Source organism: Periplaneta americana, chromosome 2, assembly GCF_040183065.1.
Source record: "Periplaneta americana isolate PAMFEO1 chromosome 2, P.americana_PAMFEO1_priV1, whole genome shotgun sequence".
Lineage (NCBI taxonomy): Eukaryota > Metazoa > Arthropoda > Insecta > Blattodea > Blattidae > Periplaneta > Periplaneta americana.
Genome location: NC_091118.1, coordinates 169,597,712 through 169,611,172, shown reverse-complemented (window position 1 = coordinate 169,611,172; position 13,461 = coordinate 169,597,712). Strand labels below are relative to the sequence as shown.

Here is a 13,461-nt window from a genome sequence, read left to right as displayed (position 1 = left end):
CAGTGATAATGATGAAAAATTAATAATAAAGCTGGAAAATGAAGAATCTTCTTAAAGCAGAATTCTTTAAAATTGTAGTCCTTATGTATGTTATTAAAATATATTAGTTTGCACACATATTTCAAATAGTAGGCTTTTCCCATCCATTTCGTAACTGCTTTAGGTAGGCCTACAGAAAACATGAATACCTTACATAATTTATCAATATATGTACGTCTAATTCTCTAAGTTTTAAAATAGATCAAACATTTAATTGAATTTCGAGGACATGATTAATATCTGACCTCGCTCATCTCGACATTCAATGTTTTACTCAACATAATCAAAATTCAACGTAGATAATTTTTGTAATGGTAAAAGTTAAGTACTGAAGTGGGTTAATGTCCAGCACATTACCGTCATTTCGTAGCAAAGCCATATTGTATTTTTTATATAGGGAAAATACTCGTCTTTACGCCCTTGCCAATTCATAGAAACGCCGTATTGTATTTTCTCTGGACCAAAAATACAATATGGGATTGCTATGGAGTTGCGGTGATGTGCTAAACATTTAATCTGAAATCTTGAATTCTTTCTCAAGTAGTAAAAATCTTCCCTCAGCTAATGCACATACTAAAAGTCTCTGGTATTTCAGTCTCAAAATAATATATTTTTGGAATTTAAAATGATGACAAAATTTCGCACTTACATTTATTCATGGCAAACAACAACATTGAGAGAAGAAATTGTTACTATAATTGCCTTAGCATATAAAACGCTCACTAACGTAATATAAAGTTGCTTTACTTATAGAGGTAAACCAGCAGAGAATCTTGAACTAAATTAAATATTGTATTTAAAAATATGAAAGCTTTAAGTACCTTAACCCAGTTACTTAGTGGAGTGTCAATAAATCCGTGAATTATAATTTTGGTTTCTTTCTTAGGATCAAAGTGTGATTTTCGGATGGTCTGCTCATTCTGCACTTTCAATACTTGGCCCTGAAGAAAAAGAAGATACATTTTTAATAAAATTCAATTGTAGGCTGTGATTTTCTCAACACACAACTCAATTTCAGAACACACACACTCTTTGACTCCACATTACACTACACAAACACACCCCCTTAGGAAACAAAACAAAAGGCGCCAAGACCAGCAACAACCAGTTCTGAAGATTGCCTCTAGCAGGCCGAAACATGTTAACAAGGTAATAAAATTTAACATGTGAAAGACACACAATACGTTTTCCGAATTGATATTATTATTATTAAATCTTCCAGATACATCAAATTTTACGATAAGGAAACATGCAGTGCTTACTTCAGTGGGGTTTTTCCTTGTGTAGAGTACGAATCTGGTGTCAATGACTTGTCTTGGTAGAGGAAATACATTGAAAGGTCGGTATATGAGGTGATACCAATCCCGTGTGACATTCAGACAACCCAGTTCTTCATAACACCGGGTTTCGTTTTCAACTGCAAAAATACAAGTAGGATATCTATAAGAAAAAAACAAGCAACAATAATGACAACACAATTTTATTAACTGGCTATTATCTATATCTTGTTCAGATGTAGAAGTAAGAGTTGATTAAATAATTATTCTGATTTTTTTCCGGGTGTAGTTTAATAGGGACACACTGTGAAAGAGAAAGGCCAGTATCCCATATAAGCAATAAATAAGATATCATTCACGTATCTATTCAGGAAGACAATTCAGTTTAGCTGTAAATTTAAAAGGGCTCAAGTTTTCGATTTATCTTGGGCGAAGAAAGTAAAAGGGGAGGAGGAGAGGGAGAGAGGAAACAAGAAAATAAAGGATGAGCAATTCTTATTTTTTTAAATTGGACCTCTTAACAAAAATATGTAGGCCCTACTAATACGATGAAAGTTGGACAGTTACAAATTTCAGAATATAATAAGCCTTAAATAAGAAAAACAATCACTTAACTTCCGGCAATATTTCACAATTTCGAAATGCGGTTATGTCATAAAAATGTTAAAAAGTATTTTTAGGTCATTAACAAAAGTCACTTATGGGCTCCAACCTGTCTTCGGAAGTTGGATAAACATCAACAAACAACAACAACAACAACAATGTGTTAAATTGGTTATCATTTCGTATTTTATACCTATATATATATATATATATATATATATATATATATATATATATATAGCAGCTATTTTCAAACTTCTTGAGTCCATCGCTGATCACTAAAAAAATTTCCGCTGTATTCTGTATAACATAAAAATGAATTTGTAAACTTAAAACTTAAAATAAGGAAGAAATGAAATTTCTTAAGCTGTAAATGTGTAATAATCAATATGAATGTTCTCGATCCTATAGTCCGTTTTGAGAACAGCAAGGAACAACCTAGAGAAGTCTGCAAAGAAAAACGGGCAATTTATCTGCCATGCTGCAGCGATTTGGGGACCAAATATAACATCAAGACATGGGACGTTATAGGAATTATGATTCGGGCTAGAGGCACAATCCCACGGGAGTCCTTAGAAGTCTTTCGAAAATTAAAAGTTCCTGACAGCACCCTGGACATGATATCCTCCACTGCACTGATGTAATCGATTAGCATAATTAATCATCATTTATATTCTTTATAAAATGTAACTTTTCTTGTAGCCTAAATTGTTTGTTACATATCCAATAGATTCTTCAATGATAGCCTACCTAACTAGGGTTTCTATTAAAGAAAAAATTAAATTAAATATAAATATTCATTTAGAATTGAGTGGAGGCCGATTATTAAACCCTGGTTGGAACGGCTATCAAATATCATATAGACGATAAATTATGGTTAAATTAACATTTTTTACTGCATACTCTTCAGAATTTAAAAATGTACCGCAACAAATTGATGTAATTATGATAGCTAAAATAGGTTAATATGAAAAGTGAAGCATACAAAACCAAATTGGTTGTTTATAAATTGCTTTTAAAATATTTGATGAGCATTAAATTTGATTTGAAGCAGTTATATGGTGAACTGCGATTTAATTTTAAATCATTGACATCAGCTTGTTCAAGAATTGCACTCGATTCGTTTGTTGGTGGTGTAGTAATGCCCACTTAACTCGTTGACTCTTTATAACTGAACCGTTGAAGAGAGGTTATAAAATGTCCTTTTCCTTGTCCTGCATTCTCGCCTCACACTCGTTCGAGTTTTCTATTTTTCGTTGTTTGCTTAATTTTCGTCGGTTCATATGATGTCGGCATATTTTCTAGCAAAGAGCTTCTCAGCAATGTAATTTCACTCATTGGTTTAGACTGTATAGCGTCACAACACTACGTAGGAAACGCACGCCCTAGCAGCAGCCCCACTCCCATGAATTTATGGATTAATTTGTGTACATTGGTGGAAAAGCGAAACATAACAACGTACACAATCCCTAGCAACAACACGCAAAGTCCTCTTGTTGTCACAGAATTTTGTTTCACAGCATTCGACTTATTATACAGGGTGAATAAAAATACGGAGACAAACTTTGAGCGCGAGTTTCTTTCACCAAAGCAAGAAAAAAACATATTATGTCCGGAAATGTCTAGTTTATGAATTATTCCAATACAAAGACAAATAACCATATTTCAATTCAAGCGGATTACATTTACAATGACACATTAAAAATTTACTTTTACAAATTTTCAGTTTACAATTCATAGCAAATGTTCAAAATACTACTTCTACTCACTGCTTCTACTCACGCATGGACATGTCGGATAATTGACTGTCTCACCTTTCGAAGACTCCAGGACGGTTTCAAATAGTTTCACAGGCGTGTAAAATACATTGACGAAGTATATTTGCATTTTGAATGTCCGTTGCATAAACTAGAACTTTTAGGTGTCCTCATAGATGAAAGTCCAAAGGATTGATGTCGGGCGAACGTGCAGGCTATGGAATTAGTCTTACCTACCTGCCTGCTCACTAAATGGATATCCTGCTATGGTTAGTGTCTCAAGTGTAACTAAACTGCTGTACAAGTCAATACGAAACAAACTAGCCACGACTGTAAGCAAGTTTCCTTAGCAACGCATGGTCATTTGGGTTATAATTTACATAAGTAGGTAGACTTCATCGATAACATCAATCGATTGTCTATGAAAGTTACTCATTTGTACCGTAAGAAATTTAAGTTGACTGTACCTCGAAACATCTTGAATATCATCTTTGAAATTCATTCATTCATTCATTCATTCATTCATTCATTCATTCAAAAATTCATTCATTCATTCATTCATTTTATTCCATAGATCTTACATCAGCAATGAAGCTTTAAGATGTGGAACAAGTCAGATATTTTACAATATTACAATTACAATTTTTACAAATTTTTATAGTTTTACAATTTAGTAATTTTCTACAATTTTTACAATTTTGTGCAATTTTTTACAACATTTTGGCGACATGTAGTGAGATGAGGTGAGGTCCGGGGATTCGCCAAAATATTACCCGGCATTTGTCTTTTGGATGGGGAAAACCTCGGAAAAACCCAACCAGGTAATCAAATCAAAGGGGGGTAATCAAATCAAAGGGGTTGATGCCAAGGACTCGCCTTAGACCATCCGACTTCAGTCCCATGGCTGTGGAAAACCTCGGAAGAAACCAAAGACCAAAGGGGGATCCAACGCAAGCCCGAACGCAGCTCCATGAACCAGCATTTTTGGTTATGTGTGAGGAACTCGCACTCGAAGTTTGTCCCCGCATTTTTTATTCACCCTGTATATTTTACACAGTAACTAATATAACTGCTATTTTACATAGCTAGTTTTCTCTCAGAGAATTGTGCATAACCACTATTTAGCACATTATTTCTTTCTCAGGTCTCCTATAATTTTAATACAGTTACGTTAAAATAATAATTTCAGTACAAATCAACACAAAATGTTCCCTATCTCCATAATATTTGCCTTTGAAATCAGAAATAGCAATCTGATCCTGACACGGACTGAACGTGAAATGGAAGCGATAACTATCGTTGGATTAGAAGTGATAGTACCTACTGCACATGAGTTAAACTGATATCTACATTCTAGCTACAACACGTCAGTTATATGTATTAGGTAAGGTACATAATAAATGTTTGTAGTTTGCAGTATAGGAACGCTCGTATTTAGTTCTAACGTTCACTGACGTCATCCAGCGCTCAAGATATACCGTGAGATGTGTATGTTTATTTAGAGAACAAATATATTAAATTTAATGTTTGTGCAAATATACTGCTATCCCCTGATCTGAACGATCCTTTGTAATGTACGTGCGGAGAAATCTTTCTGCATAGAAGCTTGTTGTCAAGGATCTCATAGCTGCGTGAAAACGTCGGTAATTTAGCACGTTATATACGAGTATTACAAAACTTGTAGGCCCTATCAGACATCGGTCAATGAAGTGTGTAGTCTATATCTATTCAAATCCTAGATATAGTGATTTTGTTGAAGAGAAACAAATGAAGATGAAAAATCGTCCATAGTGATTCCTCTTCGACTAATACAGTATTAAGTCCTACATCGTATTAAATTTTTTAGTGATTGTTTAACAGGAGAAAGACATCGTTAGGCTATTTCGTTTATAAAACACACATACAATACAATACATACATTCTCTCTCTCTCTCATACACACAGATACACGCACGAATGCACATACTGTACACGCACACAAAGAAATTATTAATGACCCATATCTCGGAATCCAGTCTATGACTTCATATCGCATCTGCTTGTTTAGAATAATAAAACTGAACTACAGTGCATTTTATAACGAATTTACTAGAACTCTTTATCAGGTATCGTGTAATTCTATAGACACAATCCCGAAAAAAAAAACTATTTTTTTTTTATTTTATTGAGCTTCCTCAAATTAGAAGCTGCCATTAGACAAAGCATACAAAACAATATAAGAACAGATAGATGATGAAAGATAACAGAGTAAGAAAAAAGTGAACAAGTACACAAACAAACAAACAAACAAACAAACAAACAAACAAACAAACAAACAAACAAACAAACAATGGCAATTTACAGAATAAAAAAAGTTACAAGTAAAGAAGCAATGAAAGCTAATAAGAGATTAGAGTCCTTATAGGTGGTTTCGTTAAAGTTTGACTGACTCTAATTATGAGGAGGGCCAGTTCATTCAGAAACGATTTGTGCAGTCCTATTGTCTTACAGAATTGGGAAGAGAAGTTAGGTATCGTTCCTCTTGCTCCAAACATCAATCCCGTAACACTGATATCGTGAAGTTGGTATTTATCTTTATAATACGGGATGGTTGGAAAGTAGATTGCTCGTTTCTCCTCATGCACGTCTTCAGGCTGTCCTTTATACGTTTCAAACCTGATGGTGGGGTCGATTATATTTACATTTCAAAGCAACACACGCTCTTAACTAATCGTAAGAGGAAAATGCCGTCTCTTAGAAATTGTTTTCTTAATGTGCAACAAATGCTTAGGGAATTCCTTGGAGGAGGAGGAGGAGGAGGAGGAGGAGGAGGAGGAGGAGGAGGAGGAGGAGGAGGAAGAAAAATCTCATTTCTTGACATTTGTGGCAGATAAAAACACATGACAAAAATAAACACATAAATGACAAATCAATAAGTACCACAGCAATAGTTTTAGTGCTTGTAGTGGTAGTGGTGGTGGTGGTGGTGGTGGTGATGGTTCTAGCACTAGTAGTAGTAATTAGGCCTAAAATCAACAATGTGCTGGGGTATTGTCATGATTGTCCTTGCCACAAATTGTGTCTTTTTCGTCGAACTGCATCACCAAGACGTCGAAGAACTGAAACATACGTGTTCTTACTGGCAGTTCGACCCTCAGGAATGAATTCGAAATGTACGAGACCCTGGATATCGAAGAACACTAAACTTCAAGCATTACTTTCCCCTTTGATCGGTCGGCACACCGAGTTTATACGCCTGGAGAGTAGGCCACATACGACACGGACAAGGCAGGGAAGTTGCCTACAGAACATGGCGTTGCCACCAGAAGTTCGGATACTTTTTGACTCTACTAGTACATATTTAAAATACTCGTATATAATTTGTACCCAAAAGAGCAAATGCTCGTGCTTGAGGCAGTTCAGTTACATAATATAGCACTAGAAGTTAAGTGATATAATTAAAATTTGAAGTAGAAAAACACTAGTTTAAAAAAATTATAAAATACAAAATATTTATACGACAAAAGTTCAAATAATGGACTGCTTCAACTTAAATATAGTAGACTATGTATTTATTCCTCTAACTGAAAATATTATTAAGTTTACTTAATACCGGTTTTATTTTAATAGAATGAATGTATAATCTTAGTCCATAATATGAAGCATGAATTTGCCCAGATTTTCTACTGTATCTTCATTCAAATAAAAGAGGTAACATATTTCGCTTAATATTGTGAAATGTTTCAATGTCATCTTTATACTTATAAAAAATTTTATGAAAAAAATTTAACAAAGTTAAATTGTAAATTTGTTCAATATTATGAACACAAGATTCTGAAAAATCAACAGGCTTCAAGAAACAAATTTTAATTATTCTTTTTTTGTTGGGAATACAACGGAATAGAATGTGATTTAGCACTTTCTGCCAGTCGCCAACCAATTATACCATAATTATCTGAGTACAGACATTCTTAAAACACAAATAGGTAAATAGTTTCGGAAAATGAAACGTTATAAAAAGTTTTAATGAGACTTTTACACAACTAGCTATATGTTTATCCCATCTTGCATGTTGATCAATGATAATACCTAAATATTTAAATTTTATTATATCTTTTAAATACCTATGCTAACTTTTTTTTCTGATATCTATGTTACTAACTTGATCTCTGAAGAGTATCCTGTAAAATGTCAGGGAATTCATACCTATCATTTCCATTATTCTTCTGTCTCTTCTATTCGTTTTCCACTTCTCAGATGCGTAAACCATATTGACAGGGATATCAATGTTTTATAACATTTTAAGCCTGGTATCTTATTTCTTGAGATCATTATAAGATATCACAAATATTTTGGAACTTGTGCAAGGCTATCTACATATTTAAACCTTTGTAAGTTTCTTAAATTATTTTACTTACTTACAAATGGATTTTAAAGAACCCGCAGGTTCATTGCCATCATCGCGCATCGGTCCCTATCCTGAACAAAATTAATCCAGTCCCTAGCACCATATCCCACCTCCCTCAAATCCATTTTAATATTATCCTTCCATCTACGTCTCGGCTTCACCAAAAGTCTTTTTTCCTCAGGTCTTCCAACTAACATTCTATATACATTTCACCCACACGTGCTACATGCCCAGTCGATCTCAAACGTCTGGAATGAAGAATAGAATGTGTGCAGTTCTGCGTTATGTAACTTTCTCCTCCTGTAACTTCATCCCTCTTAGCCACAAATATTTTCCTAAGCATCTTGTTCTCGAACACCCTTAACCTCTGTCTTACATTATTTTACTGTTAATAACAAATATTCCAGTGATTACTATAGTTTTAAATTTGTTGAAATGCTCTGAATAAACAAATTTAAACTGTGTTCAAGAGGAGAAATCTAAGAATGCAGTTGCTACTCCCGCCCGCTCCATGTTCCGCGCCGGCAAGACTGCAAGGTATGTAAGCGGAGCCATATCGTGTGCAGGGGCCGTCGTGAGGTAGAAATGCAGCATAATGTCAGTGAAAGTGAACTCCTATTACCGCTGTAGCTGCTACGAATAAATCAGTAGCGCCTCGCTGCTATGAAAGTGGGTGTCTCTGCATACCAGGAGGAAATCAGATTTGCTGATCAACAGTCGCGATCAAACATTAAATCAATCGCAGGACAGCAGCCTACTTGTATCCCCGCTAAATCTATTTTTTCAACGCTCTTTCTCCTCTCCTAGATTGGCGACAAAGGAATGGGGAAATAGAGTTCTTCTGCTTCCTTAAGCAGATACAATGCTTGAAAAATGTCTTGAACTTCATGCATGGGTCCATTATTTACGTGGGTTTTTAGCGGGTTATTTTACAACGTCGTATCAACATCTCAGGTTATTTAGCATCTGAATTAAATGAAAGTGATAATGCCGGTGAAATGAGTCCGGAGTCCAGCACCGACAGTTACCCAGCATTTGCTCATATTGTGCTCAGGAAAAATCCCGGAAAAAATCTTAGCCAGGTAACTTACCCCGATCGGAATCGAACCCGGGACATCTGGTCAGACGCGCTAACCACTCCACAGGTATGGAATTATTTACGTGGTTTTTATGTTGATTCAGAAATATAATTTAAAAATAACACTTTCTTAAGCTGTTTTTAAATGTCATCTTTCATTTATGGGTTCCTGCCCAAGGGCAGGTCTTTCACTGCAAACTCAGCATTCTTCAATTTTCTCTATTTTCACCTTCCTCTTACTCTCCGCATATGAGCCATATATCTTAATGTTGTCTATAATCTGATATCTTCTTCATTTTTCATTTATTGTTCTGCCCAAGAGCAGGTCTTTCACTGCAAACCCAGCTTTCTCCAGTCTTTATTTTTTGCCTTCCTCTTTGTTTCCTCATATGATCTATATATCTTAATGTCTTTCATCTGATATCTACTTCTACCCTGAGCTCTTTTACCATTCACCATTCCTTCCAGTGCAACCTCCAGTAATAATAATAATAATAATAATAATAATAATAATAATAATAATAATAATAATAATGACAATAATGATGATGATGATAATAATAATAATAATAGTAATAATAATAATAAAAGAAATCCCGAAGACTAGGCGTATGTGTATGTGTGTGCGTGTCCGTGTGCGTGTCTTCTTTATACCGTCGTACCATGATTGCAACTTTCCCAGGAACTTCCAACAATCATTTTCATCCAGTGTTGGTTCACAGTGATGATGGCAACAACAACAATAATAATAATAATAATAATAATAATAATAATAATAATAATAATAATAATAAAAGAAATCCCGAAGACTAGGCGTGTGTGTATGTGTGTGCGTGTCATCTTTATATCGTCGTACCATGATTGCAACTTTCCCAAGGACTTCCAATAATTATTTTCATCCAGTGTTGTTTCACAGTTATAATAATAATAATAATAATAATAATAATAATAATAATAATAATAATAATAATAATAATAATAATAATAATAATAATAATAATAATAATAAAACTTGTCTAATTCGAACGTTTTAAATTCGAAATCGTGAATATTTCGAACTTTTCGCACATTTCCTTGGCTTTCATATACAACGCAATGTTAAAAAAATTCGTCTAATTTTTTAAGGGGGGATAATTCTAACTGAAATCGAACGAAATCCAACTAAAAATTAGCCCTCAATTTTGCATGAATCAAAGTTTAAATGCTAAAAAAATTAACAAAAATAATAAGTTAAAAAAACGAATGTCCTGTATTTTCCCGCAAGCAGACTATCGCTCTGTCTTCAGGTGAAGAAGGACTAGAATATCCATAGAAACCATTGCCTGCAATCGCCCAGGCCATGGTTCGCATCCAGGAATTAAGATGCAATGCTGAAGAACAACAAAGTGTGAGTGAAACATTTTTTTCAATCGCTAAATAAACTCGAAGAATTTTGCATGCATGAAAGATTAAATGCTAAAAAAATGAACAAAAATATCAAGTTAAAAAAACGAATGTTCTGTTTTTGACAATGCTGTATAAAATCTTGAATAAATAGTTGTTCTATTCTTACTGTAGCATATTGAAGTGTGATTTCTACGATTCCCATGGGGACTTCATGAGTTTACTCGGTTGGTTTGGGCCGTTTCTCTCCAAAAATGTTGGTGTACTTAAATCAAAATGCCTATAGCGTAGAAGGTAAGAAAATAATTGAAGGTCTGAACTGACGATCGTCCCAAGTCCACTGAAGCAAAGTTTTCAGAACAGAATAAAACCTATATAGGCCCCTAGATTTACCATATAAGAATACTGAAATATTTGCATGATTAAAAAGAATCGGACTTAGTATATCCTTTCTTCAGGGTGATAGCCTATGCAAAACACAACATTTGTAAGGTAAAAAGTCAAATTAGATAAATATTGGATTTGGAATGTTCGACAATTCAGGTCTTCAATTGAAACTTATCTAATTCGATTTTTAAATGATCCCTTCAACTTCGAATTAACTGTAATAATAATAATAATAATAATAATAATAATAATAATAATAATAATAATAATAATAATAATAATAATAATAAATAATCACCACCATTGATCTCGTAAAACTCTATTATCTGAACGAGATGGACAATACGTCCATGTTAATGCCCTTCACCACCAGCAAGAACTGCCCACGTAAGCTTTAAGTTCAATACGGGACAAGGACTAACATTTTAGAGCATGACTAACCGTGACAGTTAAGAAAATAGAATTATGAAAGACTCGTATGTAAACATTCATTCACTAACTGGATTCGAACCTTGAACCAAAACCCCCTCCACGACCAACATTGACTAAGAATAACTTATTGCACAGCAGCAAAGAAAACACAAGCCAAGTAAAAACATCAATTATTTCTCGCACAAAACTAACACAGACAACTGTATATTCATGCACAAATTGCATGTACCACCTGGGAAACATTTCAGCCACACTTCATAACAGGATGTCCAATATAAAGTGTTACAAGCCTGTACTCTTAAAACGGATCGTAGGACTAAATAATGATTTTTCCAAAGTATGTAACAGGCAGTGACTTCCCAGAAAAGACTTTGAAAATTTTTTAGTATGTCCCTTTCATGAGGAACTGGGAATAACTTTAGAATTTGAAACGGAATGATGGTATAATATTTTGATAGTGTTGTGTTTCTATTTCTTTATCAGAAAGTTCAGCAATTTTCCTCTAAAACGTTTTTATTTTCATAAAATCTTAAGAAGTAATGTTTTTAAAAGTTCTAAGGCATGCTTGATAAAGATACTAAAAAGTGATAATTACAAAGCTATTAATTTAAATCGATATATTACGTTCTCATAATAACCTCAATTAACAAATAACATATTAATTCTTTTACAAAGAAAATTAGGTAAGAAAGACGAATTAGTATATAACCTTTCATGTACCAGCCGCTCCTGCTGCAGATCAATGACAACATTCTGATAACAATCTGTTTTAAAGTCATTTAATATGTAAAGAAATTAGTAAAAACTAACCTCGTTAATTGTTTATTGTTATGCGTTCGACACATTTCTTAGCTGTCACAAACTCAAACGCGGTTTGATGTAGAGCAGTGGTTCCAAACATGCAGTCCGCGGACATCCCGGGGTTCGCGAGTGATTTGAAGGTGGTCCGAGGAATCAACCTAAGTTTTCCAACCATATTTTAATTAAGCCTAACTTATCATGAGCTCTGATTTGTATCAGTTTGCTGGAGTAATCATCATCTAAACAAGTATAAGACGGATATATTTGAAAGTATAAAAGAACATCTTCAATTGATTACATTAAAATTAAGGTAATATTATCCTTTATTTAATGAAAGAACAACTGTATGAAAAATCCTTTCTTGGAAACGACTAATAAGTTTGCCGTCATAATGAAGAGGGACTGTTAGAATTATTAGAAGTATCTTCTGACTCGAGCTTTAAGAGTCGTGTTTCCTGCAACGTTCCTTGGTTGTATCCTAGATCATATATACCCAGATTGCTCGGCTTTATAGGGTTCGACGGTAACAACTTTTGTCAGGTTTACTATGCTGCCATCTATTTGTTACACGAGGAGTCACGCCATAACTCCCATTTGAATTGCATTAGCGACTATACTGCCATCTCGTGTCTCGTTTACGGCGGACGGGTGGCGATCCTGGCGGTTGCTCTCTTCAAAGTGCTGTCGATTTTAACATAGGGATGAGCAATCTGATCTGGGGTTGTGTGCATCACCAATATATTCCGATGTTTCCCGAATTGTAATACAACACTTATATGCATCAGCACTCTTCAAGCAGAACGGTGGAGAAATACGAGGTATACATTTCTGTTATAGAATACAGAGATTCAAGTTCAAGTGGTGCAAAAACAGTTATATGAGCTCCAAGCCGGGAGACCACTTGTCTCGCTCCTTATGTCGCCGTTTCATTTAATGAATGTAGAAAATTTGTGAAGCGAAAAAGCAGAAAGTTGGTCTAACCTAATAGGGAGAATATTTAAGTTGAAGAAAAGGTTTGAGAACACTAACCAAAATAAGGTGAAGTAGCAGCAGAGAGAAATATATATATTAAAAATTACTTAGATAGAAGATAGCATCGCAGTCCTTACCACTTATTTATTGATTTAAATATTTATTTATTTAAGTAAATATTTAAATATTTATTTATTTATTTATTTTATTTACTTATTTAGTTATATAGAATAATTTATTGCATAAAAACTTTAAAATAGGAAAAAGAGTAATACCATCGACATCATCATCTCTTGCGGTATATATTCAAAACTTGTTTCAGCTTCATCAATCCAGAGTTTTCTG

At 34.1% G+C, this 13,461-nt stretch overlaps 1 protein-coding gene across 5 annotated transcripts in view; it reads right to left on the bottom strand.

Moving 5' to 3' along the window:
- LOC138694804 (pancreatic triacylglycerol lipase-like) overlaps window positions 1-13,461 on the bottom strand; it is a 242,331-nt gene that overhangs the window by 23,059 nt on the left and 205,811 nt on the right. For all 5 annotated transcript variants that reach the window (XM_069818889.1, XM_069818886.1, XM_069818888.1 and 2 more), the window contains 2 exons: window positions 1,302-1,456; window positions 861-980 (listed from right to left, as the gene is read on the bottom strand). In XM_069818889.1, coding sequence (XP_069674990.1) covers window positions 861-980; window positions 1,302-1,456 — 275 coding nt within the window. The remainder of the gene's footprint in view (window positions 1-860; window positions 981-1,301; window positions 1,457-13,461) is intronic.